Source organism: Eubalaena glacialis, chromosome 2 (assembly GCF_028564815.1).
Source record: "Eubalaena glacialis isolate mEubGla1 chromosome 2, mEubGla1.1.hap2.+ XY, whole genome shotgun sequence".
In the NCBI taxonomy this organism is placed as follows: domain Eukaryota; kingdom Metazoa; phylum Chordata; class Mammalia; order Artiodactyla; family Balaenidae; genus Eubalaena; species Eubalaena glacialis.
The window spans coordinates 140717420-140741103 of record NC_083717.1 but is presented as its reverse complement, the minus strand read 5'-3'; the positions used below and the strand labels follow the sequence as shown (position 1 = coordinate 140741103).

The 23684-nt window shown below is 34.4% G+C and overlaps 1 protein-coding gene across 2 annotated transcripts; it reads left to right on the top strand.

The window, feature by feature from the left end:
- Positions 1-137: 137 nt before the first annotated feature.
- On the top strand, positions 138-23226 carry KLHL28 (kelch like family member 28). 2 transcript variants are annotated; one of them, XM_061182486.1, is made up of 5 exons: positions 138-308; positions 15949-16847; positions 19116-19559; positions 21546-21754; positions 22888-23226. In XM_061182486.1, the coding sequence occupies exons 2-5, from the start codon at positions 15949-15951 to the stop codon at positions 23049-23051; spliced, it is 1716 nt and encodes a 571-aa protein (XP_061038469.1). In that variant the 5' UTR covers positions 138-308; the 3' UTR covers positions 23052-23226. The 2 variants fall into 2 exon arrangements, with proteins under 2 accessions (XP_061038469.1, XP_061038470.1); XM_061182487.1 differs by lacking the exon at positions 138-308 and adding an exon at positions 964-1014.
- The last annotated feature ends 458 nt before the right edge of the window (positions 23227-23684 follow it).

Here is a 23684-nt window from a genome sequence, read left to right as displayed (position 1 = left end):
ACCCGGAAATCAATCTGCCGTCATGAATGCCGGGTCATGTAGTCCACATCGGAAGTTCGGACTAGGCAGAAGGCTCCTGGAAAAGGAAGTGAAAACGTTGCGAACGTAATGAACGTATCTGGAGCGGAGAAGGCGAGGAAGAGAGAAGGCATTAAGGGGAAGTGACGCTCTCCTCGCTCAGGGCGGAAGTTCCCCGCCCCACCCGTAAGAGTTGGGAATTTGACTAAAGGCAAAAGAGGATTTTGCCCGGGTTCGCGTTGTCCACGGCTCCTCCTCTTGTTGCTGCAGGCGTGATTCCTGGGACTCAGGTATTTTCCTTTTGCTGTCCTTCTGCGGCGCAGGCTTTGGCAGAGTTCTGCTGGAGTGCCGCTGGTGCTGGAGTAAGATGTAAAGAAATGAACGGGAGCAAGCAGGGAGAGAGGCGACATCTTCTTGTGCAGGGCTCAATCGTTGTAAACGCGTTGCTATCTACAGCCCTAAGTGCGATCCTTTCCGCCTGCCGTCCGCTTACCGGGACGGGAGAGCCGGCCCAAGGCCAAGCTCAGAGCTCGCGTACTTTTTTTCAAATCTTGGTGTTTTAGGCCTTTACTCTCCTCGCCGTCCCCCCCCAACCCCCTTTTCCTACTTCGCTTACCCTCCGGTTTTGGAGGGTTAATGGTTTTCTGTCAATGGTTTTCTGTCATTTTTCCTTATCCTCATCACTTTAAGTTCTCTTTGAAAACGTACTTGATCTGGAGATAAATCTGTTTTTCCTTGTAGCTAACCTTCTTTCCCTTATAGGTTCTCAAAGTCTAATGCAGTTCCTCTGCGGGACTCACACCTTCCCCTCTCCCGCTCCCTCCGCAACCCCAGCCTCCCTGCAGGATCCTCCCGCGTCTCTGCAGCCTTTCAGTATCCTGGAAACCGAGATTGCAGAGAATTTCAGTTGCTGTTGAAGTTCTTGGCATCACGGTCCTAAGAGAATTCTGCCCTGTAGATTTAGAGCTGATTTGTTTTGGGCGAACTGTGAATTTGGTGAGCATTTTTTCCTTCTTGTAATTAAACTTAAGCGGAAACAATTGAAGAGCTGGAGTGCCTGGTGTGAGGCTGAGTTCTTTGGCGTGTGGAAGAAAATATTTTTGGGAAGGAATAATACAGTTGCTTTTGAATGACCCAGTGAGAAAAGTCTGTTATCATTTGAAGTCTACAATTTATGCACTTAAAATGCAAGTGTTCCTACCCTGTTCTGTACCACACGAGATGTCTCAAATACTTTTTTAAGTCTTAGCATATCAAACCACTTTATAAATAATTTTTGCTGGATAATGGAAGTTCAAAAATAACTTCTGGGTGTTGTCTTAAAGCACAATTTGATTATTATAGGTTTCTTTTCTTTTTTCTTTTTCCCCTTTCTTTTGGGAGTAGAGTAAATGTAAATGGGGCTTGTGTAAACATGCATCCTTCTGTTTTGGTTTAAGTTCTAGGTTGTTACTTTGATTTTAATTAGTCATTTTGGTGTTTAAATGAATGCCTAAATTTGGTTTGACTAAAAAAATAATTTTTTTTTTTTAAATTTTAGGGGCAGGGTAAGGGCAGGGGAGTGAAAACCAAGAGATGATTTTAGAAGTTGTCAATGAGAAGGAATGTCTAGTTCTCATATTTCCAACGTAAGAAGTTCAAATTTATACTTTTACTCATGTATGCTCAGACTTCAGGAACTCAATTCAGACTTAACTAAAAGAATGATGTACACATCAGAATGTACACATTAGAATGCCAGTTTATGTTGGAATAGAAGATAACCCTTTCCAGTAATCAGAATTTTCAGGTTGAAAATCCAGCGCACTCTTTCCTGTATGCAAGAACTTGGGAAGTTGTGTGGTAATCATGGAACAAAGAAAGTGAACTTGGAAAGTCCTGAATTATATATCATCATCAAAATTATGGTAGAAGCTTAAGAATTACCCCTTCTCTCTATAAAGAATACTTTTTCAAGGGGCTTGGATACTTAAATCAACTAGTTATATCCTTTTCCTTGGAACAAAGCACGATGAGTTTTCATTTTGACCCCTTTTCTCAGGGCCCTGTAGATCACTATGTTATAGATTGTAGTCTATTTTATATCTGTTACCTTTAATTTCCTTGATGAAGACTTGGAAGATGCATTAGTCTTCATGGTGGATGGGACCAGGAAATGGGACCTTATCAGCATCCCATATCTTACTAATTATCTTTTAGAGTTATTTTGTGGAAAATAAATCTCATCCAATTAATGTATATTCTGTTTATTTCTATTACGAAGCAGATTTTTAAAAAATCTTATTCTTGAATTCTAGGAATTGTGTACTGACTAGAGAAGTCTTTTGTATTTAACCATATAGAGAGGTAGGATAAAAATTTTTAAATCAAATTCCAGAACAGTGGAATACACTATTAGGTGTATTAATAGTACACCTCTGAAAGTTGAAAGGGAGTAATTAAGAATACATTGAAAATAGCAAATTCAGATAAAATAAGTTAATAATTTCAAGATAATTTCAGTAAGTTCAAGAAAGTTTACTTAAATTAATGGATTAGTTAGTTAAATTAAGGAATGTTTCTGATACATACCTTAACTTTTTGAGCTGAAGTTAAGGTAAACACAATTGCCCTAAAAGCATCCTTTATTTCCACAGTCAGAATAAAATATTAATTGGTTGGATGAACCACTATAGTTTTTTCCTTGTTCTTACTCAAATTTTACAGACGTCCAGGAATATTGGAAACCAGTTTGAATTCTGTAAACTGTTAAGAATTTTGTATAGTTTAAGAAGTTATTGTGAAGAATTGCTATGGAAATGAAAGGTGCTATTAACGTTAACAAGTAATTATAATTACACTATTATTTGAGTGTTTGCTGTGTGCCATACACTTTGCTGGGTACTTAATGAATATTAACTCATTGAATCCTCACAATTTTTTGAGGTTACATCATCTACATTTGTACTGTGGCACATTTTGTGGGTGTTTGCATCAGAAAGTAATTACTCAAATTAGTCAATTTAGCTACTTGCTTAGAGCTTTGGAAAACTTTTGATGGGGGAGAGTGTTGAAACTATAGGATAAAATTAGATTTTTCCATCATTAATCATTCATATCTATTATTATGTATTATTTGATTATATGTATTTTAATCTTCCTCTTTGGGTTTATGTTCTGAACCCTTTTGGTTTCTTGTTTGAGTCACAACTTTAATAAGGTTAAGAAATTATGAGCTTATTTTTATACATGTAGGATTAAACAGGTTTCCTTGATGTGTATCAGTGTTATATTTCATTTACTTAGGTTTGTGCTCCAAATCCATTGTGCGTTTCTGAGTCAAAACGCTACTTTTAAACAAACAAAAAAAATTTGTTGCATTTTAAGCACTAATCTGTTTGTTAACAGGATTTCACATTTTTTGTAACCAGTTTTTCAGTAGATGGGTTAATTATGTAACTTAGAGCTTTTACTGGATGTAGTAATGGCTTTGGGGACTTGCTTTCTTCTGTGTTATTTTGGAATCTATGATATAATGACTCGTATTATAACAGGCTTCTAATTTTACTTTTGTTTCTCTAGATATAATGAAAGTCAAGCTCAGAGAAAAGGAAGATATGCCAACTTGTTCCATAGGCTCACTGTCAAAATTATTATGCCATCACTAGTTGAATTCTTCTGTAAGGAAAATTGAACTGTGGGAAAGAAATTTAAACAATTCTTATTTCTCTTGACCATTTATTTGCCCTCTTTGTAGCAGATAATTGCCTCCCAGCTGATTTCAGCACCACTGTTTTGTAGCTTAGGTGTCAATTAAGTGTAATAACTCACAACTTGACCTTTAATAGCTTGGTTTCAGAATCTAAAATTGTGAAGCTGCTGTAGACTATGGAATGTTTGATTTTATTTTAAATTTATCTAATGTTATCTTTATATTGTGGATATTTATGTGATAAGAATGTGATTAGAAGTGAAGTACAATGCTATTACCTTTTTAAAACTTTTCAAATGGATACCATTTATTCAATTTTGACTAATCAATCCAGTTACCTGGATTTAGAGTACTCCTAATTATTTGTTTTATGATACCAAAATTAAAAACAAAGAAGTATGGCAGGGATGTGGGGGAAGAAGAATCAATCCTACTATTATATAAATAACAGAAGGGAATGATTGTTCCATGGACCTTTCTTTATTTCATTTTAAAGCTCTGATGTATTCTTGTATCTGATCTACATAGTGTGTGTGTGTGTGTGTGTGTATTTTATATATATGTATATGATCTGTCCTTTTTGGGTTTCTGTTCTGTACCTTTTTAGTTTCTTGTTTGAGTTAAAACTTGAATAAGATTAAGAAATTATGAGTTTATAAGTGAGGCACTATAACATAGTATTTAAGAACTCTGGAGACAGAGTACAAAGGTTTAAATCTTGCCTTGGGCTTAATTTCTCTGTGCCTCAGATTTCTTCATCTGTTATATGGGAATAATAATAATAACAGTGCCTATCTCATGGTGTTACTCTGAGGATGAACGGAGTTAATACATGTAAAAAGCTTAGAACAGTAGCTGGTACATTATGGCAATCAAAGATATTCTAGATGCTCTTTATAGAATAATTTAGTCTTATCAGGAGTAACAACAATTATAAATTGGTTCAGTAAATATTTTAAGCAGGTCAACACTGATCAGCATTGTAATTTTTTTTAATGTAATATGTAAAGAACATTGTTCTAAGGTTAAGAAAACATTATAGTCCCAGTAACGTCTTAACTAATTGTGTGATCTTGTTAATTCATCTAAACTCTCTGAACTTCAGGTTCTTCATCTGTAAGTCTTATGTGAAGTTTAGTGCCATATATTTTTTTATTTATTTCTTTTTTCCTGTACAAAATCTCATAAACATGCAAATGTAGAATAATGTAATGAACCCTTATGTACTTGTCACCGGGCTTCAGCAGGTATCAACTCATGACATCATATCCATTTCTATCCAATCCCTCATCCTATATTAATTTGAAGCCAATCCCTGACATCATTTTATCTACTGATATTTCAGTATGTATTTGTAAAAGATAAAAACTCTTAAAAACAAAACTATGGTATCACTGTTCAACAACAAAGAATAACAGTGATTAGTTAATATAATCAATAATACAGTCAGTGTACAAAATTCCCAGTTGTCTCCTAAATGTTGTGTATATGTGTATGTATATTACATGTGTGTGCACGCACCTGAATGAATCACAGGTTGTATTTGGTTGATAATGTCTTTTAAGTTTATAGTAATCTGTAGGTTCATTCTCATCCTATTTCTTTCCGTTTATTTGTTGAAGCCGTCTACGTTATTTATTCCATAAAATTTCTCACAGTCAGGATGTTTTTGCTGATTGCATCCTTCTGTTATAGTTTAACATGCTTTTTCTGTTTTCTTTATTTCTTGTAAATTAATAGTTGGATCTAGTCTGTTGACTACATGTTTGATTTTGGGGGGGGGTGTATGGTGAGTGGGAGTATGCAAAAATATTTATAGGTGGTATTATGATCTTCCATCAGAAGACCCTGATGTCTGGTTGTCTCTGTTTTTGTGACGTTAGCAGCCCTTCATAATCAATGTCTACCTCTATTAATTCATTAAGATTGTAAAATGGTGATACTCTATCATTCCTTCTTTAATAACTGGAGTACTTTTATAAAGAAAAACTTACCCTCATCTATTTGGTAACCCAGTGGTACAGTTATTATAGGAAAGGCATGATAAATGCTTGATTCTTTCCCTTTATTTTCTAATGAGAGCCTATTCAGTTTGGCTCCTAAGTTTTTTATGACCTTAGTCATCATTGATAGCTTTATTGCTACCTAGTATGTAAAGATTCCAAATTTATGGTGACATTTTCTGCCCCAGGTGTGGAATCAGCCATTTTTTCCAAGGAGTTCTGTTCCCTTGGAGGGAAACAGTATTTAGGGACCACATCTGGTGCTAGGAGTGCTCTTTGCTACTGGGTTGGTCGTAATTTCTAGCCCTTTTTAGTAGACAGAGCTAGGAAATACAATTTTTTTCTTAATGTACATTTTATACATTTGTATATCTCATATATTTCATATGGTATATACATATGTATTAGTGTATATAATGTTGTTTCTATATATATTTGATATTTTTAATTCAAAATCAGACTACTAGGTTTATATTTAATGTCTCAGTCTTACATCTTTCTCTTCTCCCATATTGAGAATCCCAGATCACAAATGACTCTAGGGACGATAGAATTAGAAATGTCACATAATTATGCATGTGGCAATGCACAGTAACAGTTTCAGAATACAAATAACACTCCCACCAACCATGTGATTACTGAAAGTGGTGTAAAAATTTTTAGGGCATACCCCACTAGGGATGGACTATCAAATTACTGTTTTAAAGTTATTTGGAATGGTATGGTTAGGCTACTAACTAGATGAACATTGGGTTCCTTTGCTTCCTTTTATTTTCAAGTTTCTTATGGATTGTGTTTTTAAGGTTTAATTTTGCTTTATAATTGTGTAAAATAATTCCCTAATTCCACAGTCAAATCTATAAATGGGATATATTCAAAGATGTGTAGCTTCTATCTCTATCCCCTCCACTCTTTTCTCTCCCTTCTCTGTTAGGTAACCTTTTAAAAAATATACCATGTAATATTTCCTTTTTTAAAAAAAAATAAGTGGGTGTGTATATTTGTAACCTCCCCTTTCTTAGATAAATAGTGACATACTGTACACACATTTCTCTTCCTTGCTTGGAGCAGGGAGATCCTGCAGAGTAGTATATGCAGAGATTCCTCATTTCTATTCACAGCTGCATAGTACTCCATTGTATGGATGTGCCATAGGTTTTTTCAGCCATTTTTTGGTTGGTGGGCATTAGAGTTGTTGTAAAATTCTTGGTCAGTTGCCTCTTGGTCTCTCAAATATGAAAGTTCAAAAGCATAAGGTATTATTCTTTTGCTTGTACAAATAGACCTACAATTATTACCTTATGCATTTGTCTTTATATATTTTTTGCCAGTGTATTTTTTGGATAAATTCTTAGAAGTAGAATTGTTGGATCAAAGGGTAAATGCAAATGTAATTTTGCTAGACTTACCAAATTTATCTCCAGAGGTCTGTATCATTCAGCATTCCCACAAGGATGTATGAGTGTGCCTCTTTCTTACAGCCTCACCAAGAGTATATTGTCAGGAGAGAATTGTTAACTCCATATAGTTTTAATTCATTTGATTATAACTGAAGTTGAGTGATTTTTCATATACTTAAGAACCATTTGTATTTTTTAACCATCTGTTCATTTCTTCAGCCTAATTTTTCTATAGGGCTAGAGTATTTTAGGAATGTTTTATTTATTGCTGATACATCTTTTATATATATATTGTAAATTTTTTCTCAATCTCATTTATATTTTGTTCTTTGCTTATTATTTTTTTAGCTATTGAAAGTTTTTTAATGTAATTAATTTGATCTACTTTTTCACTTATTGCCCCTGGGTTTTGTACCATAGTTAGGAAACTGTTCTCTAATCTTAAGTTATAGAGGAATTCACTCCATTTTATTCTAATACTTGTATGATTCCATTTTTTACATTTATACCTTTGATCCATAAGGAATTTATCCTGGCATAGATATGTGGAAGGGATCTGATTTTATCTATTTTCCTGAGGCTCAGTTATCCCAACATGTTTATTTAAAAGTCCCTCTTTTCCTCACTGATTTTGAGATGCTGCCTTTATCATAAACTAAATTTACATATATTATTAAATTATCTATTTCTGTATTTTCTATTTTTCACCATTGATTTGTTTCTCCAAACCAAACATTCTATTTAATCCACAACAAATTTTACAGATGAGAAAGTTCAAGTTTAGAATAAGTAATTTGCCCAAAGTCTACAGCTATTAAGTAGTCAAATGTTGACTTGAACCCCCTAATCTCTCTGGCCCTGAAATTCACATTTTTTCCTCACTGTTCTTTCCTGTTTTCTATGGTACTTGTTCTTCATTCTGCACAAGGTTGTTATTTAGATAAATGAAACTGCCAGTGTAAAACTGACAAAGGTTAGGTTTTGAAGATTAGGAATTATTGCTTCTGTGAGTTATTTTTAGCCATTTATGGGTAAATAACTAAGAACCAAGTATAGTCACAGTTGTAATTCATAATTTTGAAGGAGTAACAGTTATAATTTGCCATAATTTTTAAGCAGTTACACTTGTGCTGGAAATATTTTAACCGATTCTCAAATATTAGCATGCATAAAAATACTAATGCATTCTTAAAACACAGATTGCTGCCCCTTCCTTAGTTTCTGATTCCTTAGATGTGTGGTTGAGCTCAAGAATTTGCATTTCTAGCAGGTCCTAGGTGATGCTGATGCTGTTGGTGCAAGGATCATATTTGGAGAACCATTGTTTTAAAGCTCTCTCTTTTTAAAGTTCTGTGAATTTCTCTTAAGTCAGATTTCTTGAGAGAGAAAAGGAGTCAAATTTAAAATGTTAAGAATGATGTTATGGCAAACCTCCAATGTAATTCATTTTAAGTTCCCTATATTTACCTTGCCCTTTTAAAGTTCTTAGTTCAAATTGTTTTGGTTATATGTTAAGAGTATAATCTCTTAAACTTTATTCTCAATACTTCTTAAAGGGATTAAACATCATGTCATTTGAATCCAGTACAATGATAGAAATATGTATGGGTTTTCTTTTATGAAGTCATCTTTACCAGTATCCTTCTTGAGTGGTTTTTAAACCTTTGATCATTTTTATTATTTTGGGGGTAATAGGAAAGTGAGACAAAGGAAAAATACTACAGAGGGTATAAGTGTAGGGGAATAGCTTCATCCTGGCATTCTGGTGAACTTGCATGTGTCCACATAGGCAAAAGCTTGGACTGTGGGACTGAAGCTTATCTGAGTCTTGGAACACCTTGCGATTCTCCTGGAACATGAGAGGATGGGTGGTCTTTAAGGAGCTGCTGCAAGGCCATCTCTGACCTACCTCTCTGTCACCCCTGGGAGTCTGCCGTGAGACAGTTTCTCTTTACCTCCCTGGTGTGACGAGGTATGGGACTTTTGTGTCCTGCTGCCCCGCAGAATAGAGCTCCAGAATATAAAACTGCTGCTGCCGTAGTTTGGGTTCTTCACAACTTGTATTGCTGCCATCCAGCCCCTTTTGTTTCTGTGTTGTCCTTTTTAGTATGTGGGACAAGGATCCAGGGAGCTTAGTCTTCTTTCACTGTCTGTAAGTAATAAACTGTCTAAATTTAAAAGTGGCTCGCTGTTATCTTTTCTGGTCAAATTAGTCAGGTTTTGGCCTTGCCCTGTTTGTATTTATTCATTTGACAGTAAGTAAGCTTTGTTCCGTTTTTGGTGAGTGTGGAAGGGAGTCACATGGGTTTAGCTGGCAAAAACCGAGTCTTCTTAAGGAAGATAATGATAATAATAAATAGCACCTAATGATTATTGAGTGCTATGTGTACCATTTTGTCTGTGCTTTACAGATGAGAAAACTGAGACTTTAAGATCACTTTCCCAAGGTCACATAGCTATTAAATAGTACAAACAATATTGTAACCCTAGGAACCTGATTCCAGAGCCCCGTCTCTTAAAATTATACCATCCTGCATATCTGGATATGTGTCATATATACACACAAACATATGTTCTTTTATGTGTTGCATGTGTACATATATATGTGTGTGTATGTATATTTACAAATCAATATTGTAGTATGCTTTTATATCGTGTTGATGGTAATTTACCAGTCTTGAATTGGATATACAAAAATTAGTATAAAGATCTATTACTGTATGATTTCTATTTATACTAAAAATGAATCTAACCAATAACTCATTACCTTGATTTGAGAATCAACAATTCTTCAATACTTTGTGTGGTCCAAGATGTCCACTGATATCTTGTACAAAGATGGTACAAAGTAGATTTCTTAGCCAGTAGTAAGAGATGGTACAACATAGAAAGCAGAATACCTCTTAAGCAAACAACGTAAAAAAAATCACTAGTAATAAGATAACTTATAAATAAATAAGATATTTATCACGAGCTTACTGATAGGCACTATTCTAAGCACTTTATATGCATAAATGCATTTAATCCTCAAAACATTCCTATATTATTGTATTATTACTGAGTAACTTTCACCCTTTGGTTTTTCACATAACTCCAGATGTGGTCTGACATTTGCAGAGCCAAGTGGAATGTCTCCTCTCTAGTTCTGTATATTATAGTTCTATTAATGCACCTTAAACCTCCATAAGATTAGTGTGCTAAAGTATTGCTAAAATTAAAATCCCTAAACCCTTTAAACACATCCTACAGATGAGTCTTTTCTCTCTTTTTCTGTACTTGTATAGTTGTTTTGGAATCCACTATAGAATCTTAACATTTATCCCTCTTAAATTTCTTCTTATTAGATGTCAGGTCTTTTTGGATCCATGTTTTGTTAGCTGATGTATTTGCTGTCCTCTGCAGCTTCATATCATCTGCAAAGCTGAAGAGCCTGCCTGCAGTATCTTCATCTCGGCCTATGGTATACCATCAGAAACCTCCCTCCAGGTGGACCTCATTTCATTAAGTAGTATATACTCTGGTGTGGTTGTCCAACCACTTGCTAGTTTAGTTAACTGAACTAGCTTATATTTTTTGATTTTGTTCTCAAAATCATAAAAGCATTATAAAATTCTTTGCAAGTATCTAGTTAAACATTGTATATTTTTCTGATCTGCAAGTCTTCTAAATACATCAGGAAAAAAAAAAGATTAATCTGTGACACGTCTTCTTGTTAACTCATGCATCCTAGTCTTAGAGATCACTACATCCTCTTCTAAGTATTCACATATCAAACCTTTAATCGTTTGTTTTAAAGTGTTATCTGAAATTAACATTAACCTTACCAGAATGTTAGTAGAAATTACACTCTTATTTTTGAAAATAGTCTCCTGTCTTGTGGCACTGGCAATGATTCAGGGATCTCATTCACAGGTTCTTTTAAATATCTTGGAACATAATTGTTTGGTCTGGGAGAGATGTGAACTTATAAGGTAGCTAGGTCTCCTTTTTTTTTAATTTACTTTTTTAAAGGACTATTTTTTTAGAGCAGTTTTAAGTTCACAGCAAAATTAAGAGGAAGGTACAGAGGTTTCCCATTTACACCCTTCCCCAACACATGTGTACCTTCCCTCATTATCAACGTCCACCACCACGGTGGTGCATTTGTTACAATTGATGAACTTATATGGACATGTCATTATCACCCAAAGTCCATAATTTACCATAAGGTTCACTTTTGGTGTTCTGTATTCTGTGGGTTAGGACAAATATATAATGATACATATCTACCATTATAGTATCATATAGAATAATTTCACTGCCCTAAAGATCCTGAGTGCTTTGCCTATTCATCCTCCGTCCCCCTTAACTCCTAGCAACCATTGATATTTTTACTGTCTCCATAGTTTTGCCTTTTCCAGAATGTCATATAATTGGAATCTTGCAGTATATAGCCTTTTCGGATTGGCTTCTTTTACTTGGTAAGACATTTTCTCCATGTCTTTTCATAGCTTGACAGCTCATTTCTTTTAACACTGAATAATATTTCATGGTCTTGTTGTACCATAGTTTATCCATTCACCTACTGAAGGACATCTTGGTTGCTTCCAAGTGTTGGTACTTCAGAATAAAGCTGCAATAAACATCCATGTGCAGGTTTTTGTGTGGACATAAGTTTTCGATTCATTTGGGTAAATACCAAGGAAGGCAATTGCAGGATTGTATGGTAAGAGTATGTTTAGTTTTATAAGAAGCTAACAAAGTGTCTTCCAAAGTGGCTGTACAATTTGGCATTCCCACGGCCATGAATGAAAGTTCCTTTTGCCCTACATTCTGTCCAGCATTTGGTGTTCTCAGTATTCTGGATTTTGACCATTCTAATAGGTGTGTGGTAGTATGTCGTTGTTTTAATATGCAGTTCCCTCATGACACATGATCTTGAACATCTTTTCATCTGCTTACTTACCATCTGTATCTTCTCTGGTGAGGTATCTGTTAAGGTCTTTAATCCATTTTTTAATCAGATTGTTACTTTTCTTGTTTAATTTTAAAAGTTCTGTGTTTATTTTGAATAACAGTTCTTTATTTATTTTTATTTTTGGCTGCGTTGGGTCTCCGTTGCTGCATGAGGGCTTTCTCTAGTTGCGGTGAGCGGGGGCTCCTCTTCATTGCAGTGCGCAGGCTTCAGTTGTGGCACGCAGGCTCAGTAGTTGTGGCTCACGGGCTCTAGAGCACAGGCTCAGTAGCTGTGGCGCACGGGCTTAGTTGCTCCGCGGCATGTGGGATCTTCCCAGACCAGGGCTTGAACCCGTGTCCCATGCATTGGCAGGCAGATTCTTAACCACTGCGCCACCAGGGAAGTCCCTGAATAACAGTTCTTTATCAGTTGTGTTTTTTTGCAGATATTTTCTCCCAGTGTGTGGCTTGTCTTCTCATTCTCTTGACATTGTTTTTCCCAAAGTAGAAGTTTTTGTGTGGTTTTTTGTTTTGTTTTGTTTTGTTTTATAGAGACATGCAACTTATCATTCTTTCTTGTGTGGATTGTGCCTTTGGTGTCTTATCTAAAAAAAAAGTCATTGCCATACCCAAGGTCATCTAGAATTTACTCCTGTGTTATCTTCTAAGTGTTTTATGGTTTTGCATTTTACATTTAGGTCTGTGATCCATTTTGAGTTAATTTTTGTGAAGGATATAAGTAAGGTCTGTGTCTAGATTCATTTTTTACTTTACATTCCAGCACCATTTATTGAAAAGACTATCTTTTCTACATCGTATTACCTTTCCTGCTTTGTTAAAGATCAGTTGACTGTATTTATGCGGGTCTGTTCCTAGACTCTCTGTTCTGTTCCATTGGTCTATTTGTCTGTGCTTTCACCAGTGCCACACTGTCTTGGTTACTACAGCTTTATAATAATGCTTGAATTTGGGTAGTGTCAGTTGTTCAACTTTATTCTTCTTTTTCAATATTGAGTTGGCTATTCTGGGTCTTTTGCCTCCCCATAAAAACTTTAGAATCAGTTTGCAACATCCACAAAATAACTTGCTGGAATTTTGATTGGGATTGCATTGAATCTGTAGTGCAAGTCAGGAAGAACTGACATCTTGATAAAGTTGAGTCATCTTATCCATGAACATGGAATATCTCTCCATTTATTTAGCTAGTTCTTTGATTTCTTTTATTAGAATTTTATAGTTTTCCTCATATAGATCTCGTACCTAATTTTGTTAGATTTATATCTAAGTATTTCAGTTTTTAGGTGTTAATGTAAATGGTTATATGTTTTAAATTTCAAATGCCACTTGTTCGTTTCTGGTTTATAGAAAATTGATTGACTTTTGTATATTAACCTTGTATCTTGCAAACTTTCTATAATTGCCTATTAGTTCCACTGTCTTGGGTTTTGTTTTTTTTTAATTGTTCTGGATTTTCTACATAGACAGTCATGTCATCTGCCAACAAAGAGTTTTGTTTCTTCCTTTCCAATCAGTGTGCCTTGTATTTCCCTTTCTCATCTCATTGTATTAGCTAGGTGTCATTTTTCATTTCCTTCTCTTATTTTCTGTATCATTCACCTTTCCTGTTTGTTGTTCACTTTTCATCCTGAATAACATCTGCTTGTTGAATCAGACAAATGAGAGTTGAGAGGGGTATGTTTCACAAAACAGCACTTATAATTAAATTAATTGCATGTAAAGGAAGTGAGTACTTAAATGTTTATAGACTTTCAGTTGAAGTTAATTTTGAACCAGCCTTTTGCAAATTTGAATTGGATGAAAAGAACATGGGAGAGGAGAAAGTTTATAGGCAAAATCTGGCAAATGTAAGAAAATATTTATATAGAGCTGTGGTAATTACATGAGCTTTATTGGAATGAAAGGTCGTTATGGAAAGAATGGGAAGTAGTGAAAGTGGGGATCATGAGAAGAGAATGAGACTTAAGTGCTGTATTCATAGCACTTCGAGTTGTGTGGAACTTTAAACTTTACAGAACAATTTTCATGTAACCTTCTGAGATAGGTGGGAGGTATTCTTATTTTATGGATGAAAAAATTAATACTTAGATTAAGAAATGTACCAATTCCATATAATAGTATGTGACCCAGTTAGAACTAAAACTCATTATATTTCCAAGGTCCCTGTTCTTCGCTGATACTGTTACATTTCTGTTGCCTCACCATAGTACCCTGTACTCATAACTCTTACAGTTTGTTATATGTTCCTGTGCATTATCTAATTTGATCCTCAGAAACCTTGTGAGATATATATAGTTCAGGTATTATTATGATCTCACTTTACAGATAAGGAAAATGAAGATAAGGTAAAGTTAATGATGTAAAGTAGCTAGGACTACTTTCTTAATCCTGTCACTTATTTGCTATATCTACTTGCTTTCCTGTTGTTCATTTTTCTCTTTTCAGTCTAGATGTTAACTTTTTCCATTAAACTGAGGCTAAAAGAAGTTAAACAAGTTTAAGAGGTCAACACTATAGTAAGTAAAAAGAACAGACCCAGATCTAAACATGTGCCTTCTGGTTGCTGTTTTCTTACCAATATTCTGTTCTGGAATAAAGTGCCTACTGGAAGACCAACAGGTTTCTTGAGACTTGTCTGTACCCTGATTGAGAATTATTCTGTTAGATGTGTGCAGGATTAGTTGGAGAGATCAGAAGTGGAGGCTGGTGATATCAGCTATAATGTGGTCATGTTAACAAAATTTGTTAATGGACATAAAATTCAAATGAAACAAGTGTGAAATGATGACGTTCTTAATGAAGATAAAAGTTTTAATATTTGGATATTTGCACTTAAAAATGCACAGGAATGAAGTGCTATACTCTCCCAGTTCTACCAACATTTATATTATTTAATAATGTTCAGAATTTTTAAGTTTATTTGATAATACTTTTAAAATAGGAACCAAATTTTCTGCTTTTTTAAATTATCCCCATTACTTGTGTTTGAGGTGTGAATGAGACAGGAAAGAAACAGTTCATATTGTGTAGATGTCTTATATTCCTTTCATCTATTCTAAGCAACTGCTGTGAGCCATTCTGAAGTATCCATGTGTTGATTTCTTATGGCTGCTATAACAAATTACCACAAACTCAGTTGCTTAAAATAACAGAACTTTATTCTCTCACAGTTATGGAGGCCAAAAGTCTGAAATTATTATCACTGGGCTGAAATTAAGGTGTTGGCAGGGCTCTGTGCCCTCTGGAGGTTCTAGGGAAGACTGTGTTCCTTGCCTCTTCCAGCTTCTAGTGGCTGCCAATGTTAATTGGTTTGTGGCTGCATCAGTCCAATCTCTGCCTCTGTGGTCAGATTACCTTCTCTTCTTCTGTCTGTGTCAAATCTCCTTCTGCCTTCTTATAAGGTACATGTGATTGCACTTAGGGCCCAACTAGATAACCCAGGATAATCTCCCCATTTCAAAATCCTTAATCATATCTGCACAGTCTTTTTTTTTTTTTTTTTTTTTTTGCCGTAAAAGTACCATTCAAAGTTTCCAGGGATTAGGATGCGGATGTCTTTTGGGGGAGCAATTATTCAACCTACCCCAGTCCTTATTGCCTCTCACTTTTTCTTCTTCTTTTCTTGCTAGTCTCTTTTCTTCTCTTCTATTTTTAATCTTGTTCATCTTCCAGAAGCACGGAGTGTGCTTAATATCGATAATAAAGGAGTTGAATGATTGTTAACTTCCCTTCTAACTCTAAAAGCCTCTGTCTAGTATTTAGTATTTAAAAAACAACAAACATGCAGATAAACAACAAATCTTATTTATTTTGTGCTACCTGTAAAAGTAATCATTTGCAAATTATTTTGAAATAACTATTCATGCTTTTTGTTTTTCTGTAGATGGACCACACATCCCCGACCTACATGCTTGCTAACTTAACCCACTTACATTCTGAACAACTTCTACAGGGCTTGAATCTTCTTCGTCAACATCACGAACTCTGTGACATCATTCTTCGAGTAGGTGATGTTAAAATCCATGCTCACAAAGTGGTACTTGCCAGCATCAGCCCATATTTCAAAGCTATGTTTACTGGAAACCTTTCTGAAAAAGAGAACAGTGAGGTTGAGTTTCAGTGCATTGATGAAACTGCTCTCCAGGCCATTGTGGAATATGCCTATACAGGGACTGTTTTTATTTCACAAGACACAGTTGAATCTCTCCTTCCAGCAGCAAACCTACTCCAGATAAAACTTGTCCTGAAAGAATGTTGTGCATTTCTTGAAAGCCAACTTGATCCTGGTAATTGTATTGGAATTTCTCGCTTTGCAGAGACATATGGTTGTCATGACCTTTATTTGGCAGCCACTAAATACATATGCCAGAATTTTGAAGCAGTTTGCCAGACTGAAGAGTTTTTTGAGCTTACGCATGCTGATTTGGATGAAATTGTTTCCAATGACTGTTTGAATGTAGCTACTGAAGAGACTGTTTTTTATGCACTTGAGTCTTGGATCAAGTATGACGTCCAAGAACGCCAGAAATACTTAGCACAGCTACTTAACAGTGTACGATTACCATTGCTGAGTGTTAAGTTTCTCACTAGATTATATGAAGCAAATCATCTTATTCGTGATGATCGCACTTGTAAACATCTTTTGAATGAAGCTCTGAAGTACCACTTTATGCCTGAACACAGACTCTCTCATCAGACAGTCTTGATGACACGACCTCGCTGTGCTCCCAAAGTACTTTGTGCAGTAGGAGGAAAATCTGGACTGTTTGCCTGTTTGGATAGGTAAATAGAAGGCTTTTAAAGGATTGATGCTAATAGATTTTATACTCTTAAAATTTGCTAATTTGTTATATTTTTAAAATAGTTTGATTTTCCTGTTTATTTGCTTCTTTTTGTTGTTTTCTTTTTAAATCACTTACCTGATTATTTTAATCACATTGTCGTCCATTCTGTACAACACTCTCAATTTTAAACACCTCTCCTCCCTCCCAGTGCACAAATTTTATCCATCCTGGTTATTCATGAACTTTTCTTCCATTTTATGCCCTTTTTTCCTTTGTGAAATCATTTACATCTTTATATGAGTCAGACCAGGTCAGAGGAGATTTATTATTGCTAGCTATATCAAAAAATGCTAAAGAGGAGAGCTAGGGATTTGTGATGAAGTCAGACTGGGACAAGAATATGTTTGAATGAATACAGTTAATCAGAGTAACCACTAGGAAAATAAAAAACAGGATATTGATATAAATCATGGACTTTACATGCAATTTATTTTCTTCAGCGTAAATATTTTTTTAACAACAGTAGTAAAAAGTGCTTTCTTTTCTGATAACTTAGAGTAGGAGTTGTCAGACTTTTTCTATAAAGAACCAAATAGTAAATATTTTAAATTTTGTCGTCGTCATATGGTCTTTGTTGTAACTACCCAAGTCTGCCATTATAGTGCAAGAGCAGCCATAGATAATACATAAACAAATGAGCATGGCTGTGTTCCAGTAAAACTGTATTTACAAAAGTAGCTGGTGGGCTGAATTTGGCCCATGGCCATCATTGATTTAGAGCATTCTACAAGTAACTTTTTTTGTTTGTTTGTTTATTTGTTTAATTTTTATTTTATATTGGAGTATAGTTGATTAACAATGTGTTATACAAATAACTTTTATACATTGAAAATATAGCTGGATGTTACCTTCCTTTTCCCTTAAATGGGATTGCTTTATGAAAACTTTTGTGTTTAATTTATTTCTTTAATATTTAATATTCTAAATATTAGAATAAATATTAGAATATTTAATATTCTAAAATATTTCAAAACATTTGGTAGATTGCATTTCTTTCCTCCAATAGGAGGAAACTGTTGATGTTTTATCAATGTCAATTGGTATGTTTTTTATCTTTTAAAAAGTCTCAGTGTACATTTTAATTGTGGTCTAAAACTAGTATTGTTGAGATTGGGCTAACAATAGCTTTAAAGTTCCCTTGTGCCCCTCCTTGATGCCATCTCCTTCTCTCCCCCAGAAGTAACCAGTATTCTGAATTTTTAATGTATTATTCCCTTGCTTTTTGTTATAATTTTGCCACATATTATATGTGCCCCAGTATATAGTTAGGTTTTACACATTTTTATGTAAATGCAGTAGTACCATGTATATTCTTCAGAGATGTGTTTTATCATTGAGCAGTAGGTTTATGAAATTGAGATTGCATGAGGAAATAATTCATTTAGTTTCATTGGCGTATGGTATTATAGTAGATGGACATAATACAACATTTTCTTTCTACTATGAGTATGATGACTGAAAATTAATTGAAATGTTTCACATATACAGAAAAGTCCACAAATTCCAAGTGTACAGCTCAATGAATTATCACAAAGCAAACATAACAAACCATTTCAAGAAAAGAACATGAACAACACCCAGAAACCACCCCTAAGTTCCCTCCCTGTCCTCCCCAAAGGTAACCACCACCCTCATTTCTAATCTAGAGATTAGAAGTGTTTTTGAACTTGATAGAAATGAGACTATACTGAATATATTCTTTTGAATTTGGCTTGTTTCCCTCAACATTATATGTGTAAGATTCATCGCTGTTACATGTAGTTGTAGTTTGTTCATTTTCATTGCTGTATAGTATTTTCTTATATGATATGCACAATTTACTTATCCATTTTATGGTTGATGAAAAATTTGGATTGTTTCCAGTTTTCAACTATTACAAATAATGCTACTGTGAACACTGTTGTACATATACATATGTGTGCATTTCTCTTGGGTGCATATCTAAGAATGGAATTGCTTTGTCATGGGGTGGGCATACCACATCTTATTTATCCATTCTCCTTTTGATAGATGACTGTGTTGAGCTGCTGTAAACCTTTCTCTATTTGTGTTCTTTTGCAAAACTGGCTGCAATAGGCATTCAGTAGAGTAGATACACAGGAATGAACTTGCTGTGTCAGAGCATACGTGTATCTTCAGTTTTGCCAGATATTGTTTATGGGCCATTTTGATGTTTTAAATTTAATTTTTTCTGCTTATTCTTTAGTGTGGAGATGTACTTTCCTCAGAATGACTCTTGGATTGGTTTGGCACCCCTGAACATTCCTCGCTATGAATTTGGAATATGCGTTTTAGACCAAAAAGTGTATGTTATAGGTGGTATTGAAACTAACGTGCGTCCTGGCATCACTATCAGAAAACATGAAAATTCAGTCGAATGCTGGAATCCTGATACAAATACCTGGACATCTCTTGAGAGAATGAATGAGAGCCGAAGTACCCTTGGAGTAGTGGTACTTGCAGGAGAACTTTATGCTTTAGGTGGTTATGATGGACAATCTTATTTACAATCTGTAGAGAAGTATATTCCCAAAGTAAGAAAGTGGCAACCTGTGGCACCAATGACTACAACAAGAAGTTGTTTTGCCGCAGCTGTGTTGGATGGAATGATATATGCCATTGGTGGGTATGGTCCTGCCCACATGAACAGGTATTTAACTTAATCACGTTGTATATGCTTGTAGATTTTTAAAAGTATCATTAACAATGATTTCTGGATTTTAAACAATTTGTGTATATGAATGAACTTCCCTTTTTAATTTTTAAAGTAATATTGATAGACATTTGGGAAACTTAACCTGCTCCACAAGTATAATTGTAATTGTTTTACATGGAGATTTAATACAAACCTAAAAATCAAGTCCCTTTTATTAAATTTTACATTCATTCATTCAATATAAATGGACTAGATTTTAGAATTCAGCAATCTGAAAATAAGATGAAGTTAGATAACTTTAGATTTGGGGTGGTGTGTGTACGTATAAATGTGTGTGTCTGTATGTGTGTGTATGGATGGATGATCTGTTACTACATTGTTTAAAAGAATAAAAAAGTGGAAAATGTAATTTCTATATGCTTACACAATATTATAACACATCATAAACTTTAAGCCTTATTTAAATATTCCATTCTGGATTCTTATTCTGTAATCATACATGTATCATTATGTATCTGAGCTGTGCTGAAATTTAAATGTGAGATTTCTGTATCTTATAGTATTCTCTGAATAAAGGAGAAATATATATATGAGAAAAACAAAAGCATAAAGTGCTTATATGGAAAATTAATCATAATTCTGAACCTTTGTTGAAAGTCGATCTTCCAAAGATTTTCTCTCTAATAGTATTTTATCTCTAATAGTGGTATGTGTTTTATTTATTGTGAGCATTTTAATAAAAGAGAGTATGTGGTGGTTTGTTAATAGACTGAGAAAGTAATGACACAACAGCATTTCATCTATAAATTTTTATTTCTGTGTAGGCTAAATTTTTCTCCCTTTTTATTGCTCCTTTAGTTGAAGGAAAAGTATTTGGGACCCAGACATGCATTTCTATTTTTTGAAAAGCTGCTAGCAGAAATTTCTAAGATAAAAGGTTAAGTACTTTAATTTTGAGATAATGCTCTTGAAGTTTAAGCTCTTGTTACAGTTTTTCACAGGATTTTTCTTGTCTAGTGATTTTGCTCTAACGGTTTTTATCCTGGTGTCCTTTCAGAAATAGTTGTAGTTTAGTCTTCTAGTCTAGTCTAGTCTAGTCCCTATTCTGAACTTACTCTCAAATGCTTTAGGATTTCTTGAGAAGTTAGGTTAGGACCAGAACAAGCTCAACCAACTTGCCTTTGCACCCCTTCAGGGAAAGTGTAGGCTTAAAGGCCTTCTGGGATTTTCCAGGAAAGCTTATTTGGAAATTCTGATTTGATTTGGATTTCCATAATGCAACTTGGAAATGCCAAGAATTCTCTGGAATACAGACTTTATTTAAATCCGTGAATTCTCATAAATTACTCTGATTATTATAATCATTACAATAATCATTATTATGATTAGCCAGTTTGTGTTATGAAGTGTGTAGCGTTTGCTTTACAGTTAGTCAACATGAATTCACCTATAAGAAAAAAATTCCTCTTCTTTCCTTCTCTTCATCTTCCCTTTTCCGTAGCTGTGTGGAAAATCCTTAGTATCTTTAGGAACCGTCTATATTCAGTTTGTGATTTTCAGAGTCCTTTCACATGCATACTCATTGGACTTTATTCTTACATGAATCCTTGAGGTTATATTATCCCCATGTTTACAGGAAATGACTTATCCAGGAATACACAAATCCAAAGTGGTAGGTCTAGGTATGTATTATTAGTACTTGAACCCAGATTTTCTGACTTCAAATGCTCCATGCTTTTAATACACCTTGCTGCTTGTACAATATAATAGAGTAGGGTACGGCTATTATTGCACCAGTCTACAAGGTAAGCTTTTATCCCTTTGATTTTATCAGCAAAATCTGAACATTTGGGACAAACTACTCTTGTTTTATATCTGTCCGTTTGCACTTTTAAAACTCTGGTGGGTTTTAGTTGCTTTAGTAGGAAGAGTGACACAAAGGATATGTGAATTAATTCTTTCTTTTGTGAATATTTGCAGTGTGGAGCGTTATGATCCAAGTAAGGACTCCTGGGAGATGGTTGCATCTATGGCAGATAAAAGGATTCACTTTGGTGTGGGTGTCATGCTAGGCTTTATTTTTGTGGTGGGTGGACATAATGGTGTTTCACATTTGTCAAGCATTGAAAGATATGACCCTCATCAAAATCAGTGGACTGTGTGTAGACCAATGAAAGAACCCAGAACAGGTAATAATAACATACCAATTTCTAAACATACAGGACAATATTTTTTATAGTGATGTTCTTGAAATAGTACTTTCTTGGGATATAACAGTAAGAGTATTATTACTTGTCCAGAAAAAACTTTTTTTGTGATAAACTTGACTGACAACTTGATTAGACAAAACTATATATATTTTTTTACTGTGATTTTAATATGCCAGTGTGCATATTGTTATTTTTTAAACTTCTACAACACATCTTGAGAAATGCTGATAATAGAAAGTACTTTATAGAAGCTCTTTGTGTCCATGTAACAAATGTTAATTGTTTTATGTGTTACACACACATGTGCACACACACCCAGGATCCTAGGGTTGTTCTATTTTGTTTTTTATTGTACATCAGCAGTCTGTATGTTACTTTCAAATGTTCTCTCCTCCTTAAGGGGTATAGTTATAGTTGATCTAGAAAGGGTTGGGTTTCAGGTTTCATAAAGAAAAACAAATACACCTTTGAGGAAAAGAAGAAATTATCCTTAAACCCAAACTCAAATCACATTATTTTAAAAGGAACATTTTAAGTTACTGGTGGAAATGCTTTAGGAGTATTCCTTGCATTTATGATTAAAGAAACTCCTGAAAAATAAACATACGAAGGAAATTGAAAAGCTTGTTTACTAGAATTAGTTTCTGTGGTACCATTGAGAAGGAAAACCATAAAACAATGAAAATGTAAAATATTTGGGTAGGCTTGTTCTTCTTAGAACTATATATATATAAAGTAAAATTTTTAAAGCATAAATTATATAGTTCAATATATATTTAAAATTTTAACACATTTGAAAACAAAAATTAATGATTTTTGAAAAATATAAATTGAGAAGAAAGCATATGGAAAGATATATACTACATTCTTAATAATATTTAACTGTGGTGGAGAGAGGGAGAGTAGGATTGTGGAGGAGAGATGAAGACTTCAGCTCTTTTATACTAAGGGATTTTTTTCCAGTAAGCACATATTGCTATATTGCTTGTATAATTAATAATAGATTGTTGAAATGTATTTTAAGAAAACATTTAAATACAAATTTAATTTAGTGCGAAGTCTGCTTCATGGTTAACATATTTTTTCCCCCTATTTTTACCCACCTTTCCTAGGAGTTGGTGCTGCAGTAATTGATAACTACCTTTATGTAGTGGGTGGTCACTCAGGGTCTTCCTATCTGAATACTGTGCAGAAATATGACCCTATCTCAGATACATGGCTGGATTCAGCTGGCATGATATACTGTCGCTGCAATTTTGGATTAACTGCACTTTGACAAGTGTGGACTTGTGGAAATAGCGTAGTGATGAACCTTGTGCCGCATGAAAGGATGCCCAGTTTTCTGAAGCCCAAAAGCTACATTGCTTTCTTTTTAACTTGAAATGGCATGAAGACTCAAAGTTTTGTTGGGTACTTTGAACTGACAAGTAGCTTTGGTTGCTCTTGATTATACAGTGAATCAATAATCCAAGAAAAAAAAAAAGGAAAGATCTTGCCAATTGAATTGTGCACTTTTTTTTCCTAATACTGGGATAGAATAGTTTTATGTTCATAAGTGTACATGTGGAGAAAACCTTGCTGCTTCTTAAAAAAAATTTAGCTTTCTTCCTCCTCCTTGTTCTGCACCGTTTTTTACCAGGATGAGAGATGCTTAGATGCTGGAGTATACTGAGTGACTAGACAGAGTGCTGATACTATCTGTTGGATATAAATTCATATGCTTCACATTTTAAACAAAGGGCTGCTTTTTTTTTCTGGTACTTTTAAGGGTTGTAAATTACATGCCATACTGAGTCACCTGGATATTCTTCCTGCTAAATGGCTTTAGGGCTGGGGATGTAATAAGTTTTCAAGATAAATGCATTTACTATCATGATTTCGGGTCCTATTTTAAGCAATCAGATACTTA

Excerpts from the sequence above, each read along its gene's own strand:
- KLHL28 (XM_061182486.1), top strand. The coding sequence starts at position 15,949 with ATGGACCACACATCCCCGACCTACATGCTTGCTAACTTAACCCACTTA. Across the intron at positions 19,560-21,545 it reads GGTCCTGCCCACATGAACAG|TGTGGAGCGTTATGATCCAA; the intron begins GTATTTAACTTA and ends GAATATTTGCAG. Across the intron at positions 21,755-22,887 it reads AATGAAAGAACCCAGAACAG|GAGTTGGTGCTGCAGTAATT; the intron begins GTAATAATAACA and ends CACCTTTCCTAG.